General features: G+C 52.5%; 4 protein-coding genes across 4 annotated transcripts; 1 reads left to right on the top strand and 3 right to left on the bottom strand.

Moving 5' to 3' along the window:
• The first annotated feature begins 89 nt into the window (after positions 1-89).
• Positions 90-1,075, top strand: PV07_08958 (uncharacterized protein). Its single transcript, XM_016396175.1, has one exon. It carries the CDS (start codon positions 239-241, stop codon positions 728-730), a length of 492 nt encoding a protein of 163 aa, XP_016246031.1. The 5' UTR covers positions 90-238; the 3' UTR covers positions 731-1,075.
• Positions 928-3,100, bottom strand: PV07_08957 (uncharacterized protein). The gene has a single exon (XM_016396174.1). The coding sequence runs from the start codon at positions 3,050-3,052 to the stop codon at positions 1,151-1,153; it is 1,902 nt and encodes a 633-aa protein (XP_016246030.1). The 5' UTR covers positions 3,053-3,100; the 3' UTR covers positions 928-1,150.
• A 399-nt stretch (positions 3,101-3,499) lies between these two features.
• PV07_08956 (uncharacterized protein) lies at positions 3,500-8,520 on the bottom strand (the record flags this gene model as incomplete). The annotated part of the gene is made up of 4 exons (XM_016396173.1): positions 7,924-8,520; positions 5,610-7,794; positions 3,942-5,559; positions 3,500-3,843 (listed from the first exon to the last, which is right to left on the bottom strand). The coding sequence occupies exons 1-4, from the start codon at positions 8,451-8,453 to the stop codon at positions 3,500-3,502; spliced, it is 4,677 nt and encodes a 1,558-aa protein (XP_016246029.1). The 5' UTR covers positions 8,454-8,520.
• Positions 8,521-9,996: 1,476 nt separating this feature from the next.
• On the bottom strand, positions 9,997-11,706 carry PV07_08955 (uncharacterized protein; the record flags this gene model as incomplete). Its single annotated transcript, XM_016396172.1, has 3 exons — positions 9,997-10,745; positions 10,806-11,603; positions 11,661-11,706. The coding sequence occupies 3 exons, from the start codon at positions 11,704-11,706 to the stop codon at positions 9,997-9,999; spliced, it is 1,593 nt and encodes a 530-aa protein (XP_016246028.1).
• Positions 11,707-12,368: the final 662 nt, after the last annotated feature.

Raw genomic sequence — 12,368 nt, 5'->3', positions numbered from 1 at the left:
TGGTCTAGTGGCCAGCTTGGCACCACCGCGGTCCAATGAACACGCGTCTTCGCGACCCTGGGGAATTTCCGCGAAGCAGTCATTCTGCATGTGCCTCAATCCATCTTACCGCATCCAAGGCAATACGGGAACTGCATTGAACAAAGTTGTGCGGGCGAGAACCAACAATTATAGAGCCTGTCCCTTTACACACACTGCTCTCTCCCTCTCTCTGTGGACGGCAAAATACGTGCCCAACATGTCCTATCTTCCCCGTCACACGGACATCTACCCCTCCACCTCCTTCGGCATTGGCGGCGGCGGTGGCAGCACCAGCAGCACCAACACATCCTCGACGCTGCTGCGCTCCAGCTCGCAACCCGCCCAATCCCACCTACAGGCCCGGATCGCCAGCAAACGCGCGGAGCTCGAGAACCTGCGCCAACTGCGCGACCTGAGCGCGCACCTGACGGGGCAGCTGGAGCAGCTGGAGACGAAGCTGGGGAGCCTGCGAGACGGCGCGCAGGCGGTGGCGCTGGTGCTGGCGAACTGGGACAACGTGCTGCAGGTCATCGGGATGGCGGCGATGAAGGTGCCCCAACCGCCAGCGCCGCCTGCGCCTGACGTCCCGGACGGGAATGGGGATGAAGGAGAACACGGGGCGGGACATCTGAAGACAACGCGAGAACGAGAGTTGCCAGTGCCCTTGGTCAGAATACCTGTACAGCCCAAGACGGAAGATGGTGGATGAGCGTAATACAACGCTTATCTACAGCATGCTTGCTTTGAAGAAAGGGACCGGACGTGTACTTTGGTTTGGACATGTGTACAAGAGCGTGTACAAGACCACACGAACTACTTCCAAGTCCAAGGCACGGATCCCTCGACGAATACCATGAAGACGGAAGATGCACAAACAATAGAGTCTGAATTTAATGGAGGTTTCGGCTTGTACTAACGGCTCGCTCGACATTGTGCCTTCTGACAACTATCCCACCAAAATCGTTGCCTGAACGAGAGCCTTTGTTGGGTCTTCCAAGCCTAAACATAAAACTAGTTTTGTCCATACCAACACCTTCGCTGAAGAACAAGACCTTTAATGAAGCAGCCCATTCCACACCAGGAAATGTATCTCGTCCAGAAGCCGAGATGCGGGAGACCCAGGAGACCTTTACGAAGCCGACACCGCAGCTCTTGTTTGTTCTTGACCTGCACCGTTCTCTGAACCGCCGGCCTTCTCCTTCTCCTTCGCAGCCAGGATCTTGGCGGCGATCTTCTTCTTCTGCTTCTCTGCCCACTCACGGCTTGCCTGTCTTCCTCTCTCTGCCGCCTCCGCCCTGGCCTTCCGCGCTGCCTCTTCCTTTTCCCTCCTCTCCTTCTCCAGACGCTCCGTTTCGGCTTTCGACCGTTCAAAGACTTCCTTGCCTTTGGCCTTCTGTTGGACGACGTCTTCTTTCGTCACCATGGACTTCTGACCGGTAGCCAGTTGAATAATTGAGGCTCGAGGCTTGGCAGGAGTGGCAGAGGTGGTCGTCCGACGGACGCTCGCTTTCACATTTGGTGTTTCCGATGTTTTTGATTTTGGACCAAGCGATGTTGGGCGTGGTTTTGGCTGAGTGGCTGCAGCTGGTTTGGGCTCAACGTTCTCCTTGTTTCCTCCGATGGCGTAAATGCTCATCCTTGCTTGGCTGGCTCTGTTCTCTCGTGGGACAACACTGGGACGAGATATCTTGGCCGGCACCGGTCGAGCTTTGAAGGCCTTTTTCTCATTCGCTGCTTCCTCTTCACGCTTCATCCGCTCTTCTCTCTGTGCCTTGAGTTTGGCCGCAACTGCATCTCCTGGTAACGAAAACTTCGGCTTCGTGGGAGACTTGGTGGATTTGGCGGGTATGAATCCGGGTTTGCTGGTAGACAGTGCGCCATTCGGTAACTGCTTCTTGGTGGTGTTTGGAAGGTTCTTAACAGGAGAGTTGGAGAACGAAAGCGGCGGTGCTGCACCCTGACCAGAACTCTCTCTCGTCTTATGGCCGTCAACAATCGGTCGCTTAGCCGGTTTAGCGGCGGTGGTTGCTTTGGCTGTCGGGTTGGTAGACGACCCACGGGCGCCGCTCAATTTCGGGCGCTCTAGAGATCCGGAAGTTGTTCCAGGCTTCTGCACAGGGCGCCGAGATGGTTGTGCTGGTTGCCGGCCAGTGAGCTTCTTCTGAGGATCTATTGGGGCTGTGGTCGAGCGGGGGTTGAGGCGGGCTGGGGGACTCTTTCGCATTTTCACGGGGGATTCAATCTTCAGTTCGTCCAGGGCAGGCAATGTCTCGGAAATCTTCTCGATTGCATCTTCCAGAGCATCAATTGCTTCGACGGAGTCTTCAATCCGAGGTGTTCGGGACCTCATCTGTTCGGCGAAGGGATCTGGAGACTTGCTCTCATTCAAAAGTATTTGCAATCTGCCTGGGGTTCTTGATGTGATCTTCTCCACAAACGAATCCTCGACAGTATTCGAGGCAGATGGCGTGACCTCTTCCATGGCCCTGTGGACAGATGGATCGAACTTGGGTGTCTTTGGAGGGCCCGTGTGGCTTTGTTGTGGGGTAGAAGTTGATTCGGCTATCCCTTGCTCTTCCAGGGTCGCGTCCACTGCCTCTGCTGTAACTTCGTCGCGGAGAGCAAGTTTTTCGATAGTGACAGCCGAAGACGTGTCCTGTATACTGCCTCTGCCTTCAGAAGATTCAAGCTGGTGGCTGTCACTCGCGTCCTCAGGCTGCGGCTCCTGTGGCTCGTCCGACTCTCCCTTGCTGGACTCTTCCCCAACGTTGTCAAGTTTAGCCTTTCGACCCTTCCTGCTCTTAGCTTTCTGCATGGGCTCGTGCTCTTCGTCCGCGAAAGGGTCTTCAGTGGTTGAAGGGTTGATTTCGGTGGTGATGTCTTTCAATGGGGGCCGAACAAGATCCTGGTTCGCGTTGGCGTCGGCGCAATCATCCTGTAGCGAATTATTAGCATTCGCGTCCGAGTCCTCGTAAATGAGTTGCGGTTCCTCTTGAGCCTGGGCTCGCAGGGCTGCACGAGTCATGCGCATGGTTACGTGATGTCGGTCTATTTGGAACTTTCAATTGATTTGTTTGCTAAAGGATTTGGGATGTCGATAACTTGGTGGAAGTCCTGATCTGACTTTGGGGGTCAAGCCGTGACGCGCTTTGTTTGTAACGGAAGTAACCCAGCAACCAAGCTTCTAGCGCTGCTTTAAGGAAATCCGGGGCCAAGCCTCTATGCTGCGGCTCAGCCTTGCCTCGAATTCTTCCCTTGCCGAGCCTCGTCTCTTCGGCGCCCATGCAGGTACGTGGCTATGGACTGCTCGATGCGGCTAACTCCTCCCTCAACTCTCGGAAACAGTCCTCTACCTTCAAACAGTGCCAATTCATGCGGGTAGACGTTCAATGCCATACAATCGGGCCACGGTGTGCCCTGCAAAGTTTAGAGAGTTACTGTGAAGCCCTGTCGCGGCCCGGCTCAATCCATGGATCGCTCATTTGCTCGATCCATTCAGTATCGAGGCCGGCTCAGCGATGATAGGCACGTCCTCCTTTTTCGGTATTTTCCATATGTCGCGGATCTCGTCCAGCCACTGCCGGATATCCACAATCTCCCCACCCACTCGTGCACCATCCACAAGTTGGCCTCGCACCCGGACCTTTCCTGGGCCGACTTCGAGCGCGTCTTTGTCGCTCCACGCTGGCACATGCAGCCAGCTGTGGCCAGGGTGGCAGATATATGGCTCGAGCTTGTTCGCCTTCAGCTTGTCGAGGCAGTCGGGCGTAAACTGCGTGTCTGGGCAATACCGACAGGCATAGAAATCATCTGCATAATGCCCTGATTTCACGTTAGTATTTAGGGGTTGTTTCTATAGGAGGAGAGACTTCCAAACGCTGCTCCCCCAACAGACAGCGCAGGTTTGTTTCAGGACTTACATGTATGGTCACAGAGCCCATCGCAAGTGTTCCCAAGTGGACCATCACGAATCTCGGCGTCGTCTTCGTCCTCAGCCTTGTCGGTGGCCGGAGCCTCAGGGTTGTCTCCCTCTTCGGCAAATCCATTTTCTGTCGACTCGCTAGGCTTTGCCTCAGGTCCACCGTTCTCTTTCGGCATGCCATCTTGATTTTCGTCGTTCGAGTGCTGGTCCTGAGGACCGCTACTCTTGAACAGGTCGTTCGGGCCAAGTAAAGACCACGCACTGAGGGCGTTGAGGTCATCTCCGGTATGCATCAGGATGTCGGCTAGATACCTGTACCCATAGGAATCATTTTCCGGGTCGCCATCAAAAAGTATCTCCATTGCTGCCACCATGTCTTCCATGAACAGCTGCCGTGCCTCCTCCAGTTGGTTTTGACTGACGTAGTAAGAGGCAAGATAAGAGTTGGGGCGGAAGCTGTGAATCCAGCTAGTCGAAAGGCGCTTCAGCCTGAGGAGTCTACTCACATACTCCATGCGCTCTTCGGCTGCAGTGCCGGGCTTCACCGTATGATGGAAATAGTGTTGCGCCACAAGGCGAGCCGCGAGCGCCTGGGTTATGACCAAGTCGTAACGAGATGAAAGATAGAGAGATTGGCAGTCCTCCCAGCAGCGGATTGCCTGCTGAACACGAGCATCATCCGTGGCGCCGTGTGTGAGGACGATGCCTTCATACAGGAGAAGCATACCTTCATTGATTGCGAGGTTGCTCTTTCTGGCATCACGAATGGCCGTTTGCAATGCTTCCAATGTCTGGACATTGAGCCTCTCATCCGTGCGAGCCAAGGCTAGGATAATGTCGATCGGTCGCAGAGATACATAGTACTCCTCACTCTCAGTCAGGTACAAAAGCAAGTCTGAGAAAAGATCGAGCTCCGTGGGATCCCCCCGCTGGTTTATCATCCGAAGAAGCATTTCCCTTGCGTCGGCTTCTCTGTTTTGCGCATACATGGCTTTGAGCAGGTCGCAGCGGATCGCATGCTCCTTAGGATCCACCTCGAGGGCCTCTTCGTAGAGTGCAAAAGCCTTATCCATTGAGTTGAGCTCCGATTGCCACGAAGCCTGTTTCTTTAGACCTAGAATGAGGGCATCCTTGTTGTCATTCCCGAAATCAGCGGTATTCAACTTCGATCTCAGGTGGGCGAGGGCTATCTCCATTTCATTGCAGGCGGACTCTTTCAGGTCCTTCTTTTTGGCTTCGTCGTCGTCTTGACCTTGACTCAGTCTGTCCACCGCAAGAGCCCAGCCTTGATTTGCAGTCCATTGACAGTCAGGGAGTGCCTTGGCTTTTTCATAGAAATCTTTGGCGGCCTGGAACTCGTCCGATTCGTAGCAGGTTTCCCCAAGACGGTCGTACCATAATGCGTTCAGTTCTTCATCTTTGAGCGACAGCGCTTGTTGGACCCAAGTCGCAGCAGAGACAATATCTTCAACGTTGGAAGATGGTGCAGGTTCTGGCTCTGAGTTCACAAGCGCTTCGAGTCCGTCAGCGGCAGCCTCACCGTTACTTTCGTCGCGGTCTTTATCACCATCATCTTGATTCTGTTTGTCGGCGGCTTCCTCGTCCTTGGAGTTTTGCTGTCTTCGTCAGAAACACCATCCATTCAGAGGCGGGACATGTGACAAACCAAAGCAATATATTTGTGTATCCAGTTGTACGCAGGATACACGTCCCAAGAACGATCTCGCAGCCAACGCCTAGCAACCATGAGTGTTATGGGCTTATAGATGCCCGCTTTTCCTTCGGAATCTGCAGTGTGGACTCTAACCCAACGTCTCTCTTTTGGCTGGAGCACGGCTACGGTCTTTTCGTCCTTGAGCAAATCGCGGACTATTTTCACTTGATCGGGGTCGATCCAGTTTGGGGAGAGCTCATTCCTCGTAGTCCAGAACTTCTCAATTCCCTCCACGTCGCTGAGGAGATCCACGAGTCTTTTGGCGAGAATCATCCGTTCCGAGGTACCTAACCGGCCTTGTTCTAGGGATTCTTTGACCTTGCCTAGATGGTAAGTGAGATATCTCAGCGCATATGAAACAAGGCACTGGGTTTTCTCGTGAGGCTCGTCGTTCAAAAGCTTCAAAAGTTGCTCGGAGAGGTAGTAGCTTGCTCGGACTACATCGGTCTGGATGACACCCTTGCCGCCCAAGCTCGATTTGTCCGTGGAAAAGTCGAACCTCCCGCTTCTGAGTTTATCGGTGAGATCCCAGAAAAACTGCTGAACTGTCCGTAGGTCTGCTTCGTTAATTGAAATCGTCATCGATATCCGGGCAGCTTCCAAGTCCGGTACTGTCGCAGTCTCGGATACAGGACTGTCCTGGCTTCGAAATAGATTTTCAATGTCAACGTCTACCTCCACATGATCGTCAATGACATGTAAAATTCTTGCAAACTTTTCCTTCAACTTTCTCTCAAAGGGCTGCAATGAGGCCTTTCCAGAGTTCAAAAAGATAGTTGCTCTGAGGTGGTCAACCGTGAAGTACTCAAAACCGAATATCGCCCAGTGAAGAAGCTCGTTTAATTGGTCTATGTCGTGAGATTTCAGGGCCGCGTTCAAGTCGTTAATGACCTTGCGCGCAAGCTTGCCCAGATCGTCGGCTGGATTCTCGGACAAGATCGTCTGTACATCGTCCAGGTATGCGTCCGAATCCACTGCCTCTCGGATTCGTTCGAGCTTTTGTTGTACAACGGAGAAGGACCCCGAGGCTACCTCGGGAAGCGTTGTGCGAATCGCTTTCAGAAGATCTAACATCTCCACGTGCTGACCTTGAAGAATTTCATCCTTTTCAAGCAGGTCTTCGATGTACATTTTGATGTCGGATAGATTGTGGTCAGCGATTTCGATGGGTTTGATGGGGCTGTCTTCGAATATCTTCGGACTGGCGGTGGCTATGATACGAATATGCTGCCGAATGGTTGAGGAACGGCTATCATCTCGGACTGCTTTGAGGAGTTTGAGGAGTTTAGCACAATTGCTTTCAGACAAGTCTTCGAGGCCATCAAACATCAGGATGAAGTTTGCCGTCTCCTTCGTCTGGGGGTATCTCGAGAATTGCAGTTTGTCCCACCATAGCTTCTCCCAAAGCTCTTTCTCCTTGCTATCTGGTGGCCTGAAATCGTCCTTGAGGCCGGCCATCTCAGTGGCGTACTGCTTGTATTGGCTGGCCAGCTGTAGGGACATTGATTTCATGGCCGCCACCACGTCCTCCTTGTGCTTCTCTTTTGCGCTTTTCGCTTCACGCTTCGTAAATTCGTAGTAAGCGATGGAGACGTCCCGGCCAGTCTCGCGGAGGTCTTTTTCTATGGCCGCCAGCAGGAAAGACTTGCCAGTGTGCTTCTCTCCCGAAATTAGGAGCAAAGGGATCGCGTTGGCCTCTGCTGTCTTCCATTCTTTGTAGTCGTCATGTTCCAGTAACCATTGAGCACTGCCTGCAAGCAGATCGTTCCTCATGGCGAGCATTGCTTTCGTCGCTTCTTGAGCTGATGCCGTTGAGGTTGACAACATTCTGCTCATAGCGTCAAGTCTCTCGGAGAGTATCATGCGCATCTTACGATCGCTTACGTCTTCGGCCACCATGCTTATGTTCGTTTCCAGGTTCGTGAGTTTCTCTGCAGTTTCATATTGAGCGTGGAGGACCTCGAAAATCCTGTCTTCGCTGCTCAGAACATGCTGAAGGGTGATGGCGTCGGTAACCCGGCTCTGTTTTTCAATCAGAGCTTTAAATTTGGTAAGTTCGCTCTTAACACCGGAGTCGTCGTTCAGGAAAGTGATCTTTGCCCCAACTTTTACATGGTGCCAGACTCCGCCCTCAATGCTAGACAAGTGTCAGTGAAGCGTGAGAGCAGAAGAAGTGTGGAAGGAATCGAATGTCCCGACTCCCAGCTATGAGTAGATCTACCAGTGTCGGGCCAGAGTCGGGGTAGAGTCACTGGGAAGCGCTTACATTTTGATGGAAAGCCCACATATCCTCACAATGGACATCATCAGCTTGTGCGTCCCATCTCTCAAGTCCGGATCAAGCTTATTATAGTTTTCATAGATCTTGAACAGCACGAGAGAGTGCGAGATCTCCTCAAACAGATTTCCCACTCCTTCGTAAACTGCGGCGACCTTGCCGGGTACATCGATTAGAAACGAGATGGCGTTGAAGCATAGGGTGGCAGGTCCAAACACAATCGATGCACCTTGTGCAGCCAAGCCACCGAGCAATTGGATACAGCTGAGGACCTTTTCGATAGTGGCACGAATCTTTGCTTTGGTTTTGGCTGAGTCCTTGCCAGCCTCAGACTCGGGGGGCCGATACTTCCTATCGAGATCGGCTAGGACATCTTCCAGTCGCTTCTCTTGGTCTGTCGTCAAACTCCTTCTTGTCATCTGCCTGAATTCAACTTCTGCGTCCTGCCACAGCAGTCTGAGCTCCATCTCCGCAGGGGAGAGAGCAGCTGCCGTCTGGGGTTGCCGAAAAGCCGCCATCTTGTGCCCTCCGCAAAGTCCTTGCAGTTAACAGTGGGAGGGAGCGAACAACGTGGCGTGAGAGGCAGAAGAAATCGGCAGAGAGCGGTGTTTTCCCTTCGATCGGGCTGATGGCAACTGCTTTTATAGGAGTTGCGGCTGAAATGAGTGTGGTATCAAAAACTCCATACCGAGTGCCTGTAGGTCGCTAGTCTGGTAGTTGGTGTTGTTTCAACCGCCTCGTGACTCTGGGGCAGCCAGTAAGCTCATTGTAAACGCGTCGCGACACTGTAGCTAGCTGACGTGTCTCAAGCCGAACCAGGGGCCAGAGAAGGGCCTTACCAGCCTTATCTTGCGGTCGCCATGAACGTGATGGGGGCCAAAATGAGCCTCCCAGTGGCGTAATAATATGTGATGGTCGACCTATCTCTACCTTGACCCTATCATTCGATTCAACGGCGTCGACAACCAGCACTGAAGTGCCTAGGCTCTCCATGCTAGCGTATCGGTGGTCGTTGGCTAACGAATGACTCTACGAAGTCTCGTTAGGAGGAAAACCGTAACGCATCGTGCGCTCAGCCCTTTAGATTGCAGATGTTCGGGAGGAGGAGATGGCCGGACGATCCCCGCGGGCCCTAGCCAAACCGAAACGGAACCATTGGTTGTTTCTGGTCGCACCGAGTATACAGAGCAGAGGAGGTAGGCGTAGACGCAGCTTGAAAGCAACAGAACAATAGATGCAGACTCATCTTTCGTCTCTCACAGACTCCGCCGTCCTTGGAAACATCGCCGCTCGGACAAAACTTTGCACACCTGAACGAGGGCCGTAAGGTGCTGCGGTCTCTAGCTTATCGAAAGCCAGCACAACCCTCGACAGACGATGCAATGCAGCAAAGTGTTGTGCCAACACAGAGTGGCTCAATAAATTTAGTTCGGTGACTGAACAATGGTGGCCTGGTTCGCTGCCACTAGATCTTGACCCTTGATCCAGCAACACGCGCAGTGGTTTGCCACCAAGTGGACATGCAACGCAAGCCGAATTAAAGGAAATACACTGACATGCCAGATCTGTCTCTCGCGAGGTGTTGATTTCGGTCTTCTGAACCAATCGATCTCGACATATGGTTGAGGCCCTGGCACCCCTGCACAGGTCTCTCGGCCAAAGCTTCCCTGAGGCCGAGAGCAGAACGTACATATGCATAAGGGGACGGACATGATCACCATGCATCCTCTGCAATTCTCTTTGTGGAGACGTGTCGTGACTTGTTCCGCGAAGGTCAAGGTGGTTCGGAATTTCGATGCTTGGGTCGCAAGATGTTGTGAGAATCGCGTTGACCCAGCAACAGGTCTCAATAGTTATATATATCTATATTAGTTACGTGTATCCGTGTACCCCTTGAAACAGCTGCCCAGAAGGAGAATTGAGATTGCTGGGGTTGTCCTTCCCGAAACACGGAGCAACCAAAGGATCCCCAAGTCAATTCCACCCTAATCCGAAGCCTTGAGGCGTCCTCGATGCGTGGAGCAGCCCGAGTCATTTCGTCGCCGGCACAGAGGTTGTTTCCTACATGAATGGTGCACGCTCTGCTATCGCAAGCAACTGACCCGTTATTCCCGTCAAAATGTCCTCCTGACTCCAGCTCATGAACTGCTCGGCCATCGAAAGAAAGATTTCCAGGTCACCGGGCACGGATGCGTTGTACGTCTTCAAGACGCTCATTCGATAGGAGGTGATGTTCTTCTCTACTAAGGGATAATGAACCCAAAGATTGATCATCGGTCCCCATATAGCTATGGAAAAGACGACGGGGGTCTTTCTCCCGCATGGGGAGTCGGGCGCGTATCGATCGTGGACGTCATCGAGCTGTCGAAAGAGGTTGATCATGCAACTTGCGGCGACCGCGGCTTGATTCTCGGCTTCGTACATGGTCTTTCCAGTCCCATATGCCTTTCCTTCAACCACCAGGGTGGGAAATCGAACAAATGTAAAGTTTGCAGTCGGATCTGAGTAAAGGATATGTTCGCATTGCAAGGTCGTCAACAGCGTCTCCACCTGCGACGTGCATATGCCATGGTTTGACAGCACGTCAGATATCGTGGAGACTTTGAAACCAATGGTGCAGTCAGGACGAGGCGTCTTAACACCACTGTACGGTTCACTCTCGGATGTAAGGACATCAGACTGTGATGCGTCCGAAGGTTCTTTGGTGTCTGTGTTTGCCCGTTGCCGCTCTGTAGGCCTGTCGCTAATGTGATCAGCTTCGTTGTTTGATGATAATTGCGGAAGTTTGGGAATGAGGCTCGAGTTTAAATCTAGCACAAGGGTTAGCTCGCGACAACATACACTGTCAGAATGCGAAGGGAGTGCTATACCAGCCTTTCTCACAAAATCAAACACAATCTCCTCGTCCAGTGCCATTAGAGCTGAAACCACCACCTCGATATAGTCATCTTCTCGACGGTTACTTGTAGCGACAGCTTCAAAGTGCTTGGACATGCGCTTCGCTATCTTGGAGATTTCATTCCTCCTCTCTTTGGATATCCCACGATTGAAGATGGCGTCCACCTGGGATCGGATATCTTGCGGGGGTACCATATTCTTCACAAAAATCTTGACATTGGCGAGGGTTTCTTGGCGATAACGAGCAGGTGATATCGATGTGGTGGTCTCAGTCGCAGAATCTCGAGGCAGCTCTGACTGGGTCAACGTAGCTCTTGTCAACCTTGCGCCACGCTTTCCACCTCGCTTGCCACCTCTAGTTGCGGGGACTGGGCTCATCTCAGAAGACGCACTATGAAGTTGCCTTTGGAGCTTCTTCAAGTTCTCTCTGGAGAGTTTGAGTCCCGGTACGTATTGTCGAAGCTGCTTGTTGGAGTGGCCGTCTGGAGGATAGTTTGGCTCCAGGTCTTTCCGAATGTGTGAGCTGTCAATGTGCTCTCCTGAAGCTCTAGCAGGTATGGTTGGGGATGATGAATCTCGTCGTAGTGGCTCCTGCGGGCTTTTGGCTTCAGCAATGAGTTTCCTCGTCTGGGCTCTGGTCACTGGACGGGGGATCAACGCCTGTGGAGATGGTAGGGGGTCTTGGACGGTAGCTGTAATGGATGATTGTAGATGTCGTGGGTGAGAAATCAGCAAGTCTTCGTTCTTCGGAGCACTCTTTGCATGGTTGCCTTGGAACTGTCAATATGGCTTGTTTGTGTAATGGAACGGCGGAAGTAGAAGCAAACCTTTGACGGATCGTCGCCGGGCCTTATAGCTGTGTCTAGGAGCCATCTGCGCGAGGCGGATAGGAGTTCAATGAAGCTGCTCGTTGTGAGACTGGCACTGAGTCTGTCGCGGGAGGAACATGGGATTTTTGAGACGTTAGATACCTGCGACGGTTGTGTTCACAATTGAACGTAAAGTCGGCTTTGGCGGCTGTCTTGTTTACTGAAACAGATCAATACCTGGACGCTTCGAAAGGCGATCACCACACTGATTAGTGTTTCGGAGCCCCTTGTTTTGTTGTGACCGACAGCATTCTTGGTGGTGCCGCTGCCCTAACTGGTGGCATTCTTTGTCTCTCGGTCGACACAACTGCTTCGTGGAAACTAAATCGGAACGTCACTGCAAACGTCCTCCTTTGATCCATTCTAGGTCATTGTGTCGCATAATAGATATTCGCCTTGTTAATGCGGCCGTCGTAAGAATGGAAATTGACTCAGTTCCAGCAGTCGGATGGCCCAGTGTAGGCTGCCGTGACGTGCCGGACTCGGTAGCGATAGTCTGTTGTCTCTGCTCCCTTCGTGCAACTCTCCGCCTATGTACCAGTTGGAGACTTGAGAGAGTGAAGTTCTTGAGTCATTCAATCTAGTTGGCCAAGTACCCTTTGACGTGACGGTTCAGAGAGATCCTTCAGAGTTGTTGGTATATGGTCACCCCAAATTCTTTTCATG

This window comes from Cladophialophora immunda (assembly GCF_000835495.1).
Source record: "Cladophialophora immunda strain CBS 83496 unplaced genomic scaffold supercont1.5, whole genome shotgun sequence".
NCBI lineage: Eukaryota > Fungi > Ascomycota > Eurotiomycetes > Chaetothyriales > Herpotrichiellaceae > Cladophialophora > Cladophialophora immunda.
The sequence above is the reverse complement of the archived record's forward strand: the minus strand, read 5'-3'. Positions and strand labels throughout refer to the sequence as shown.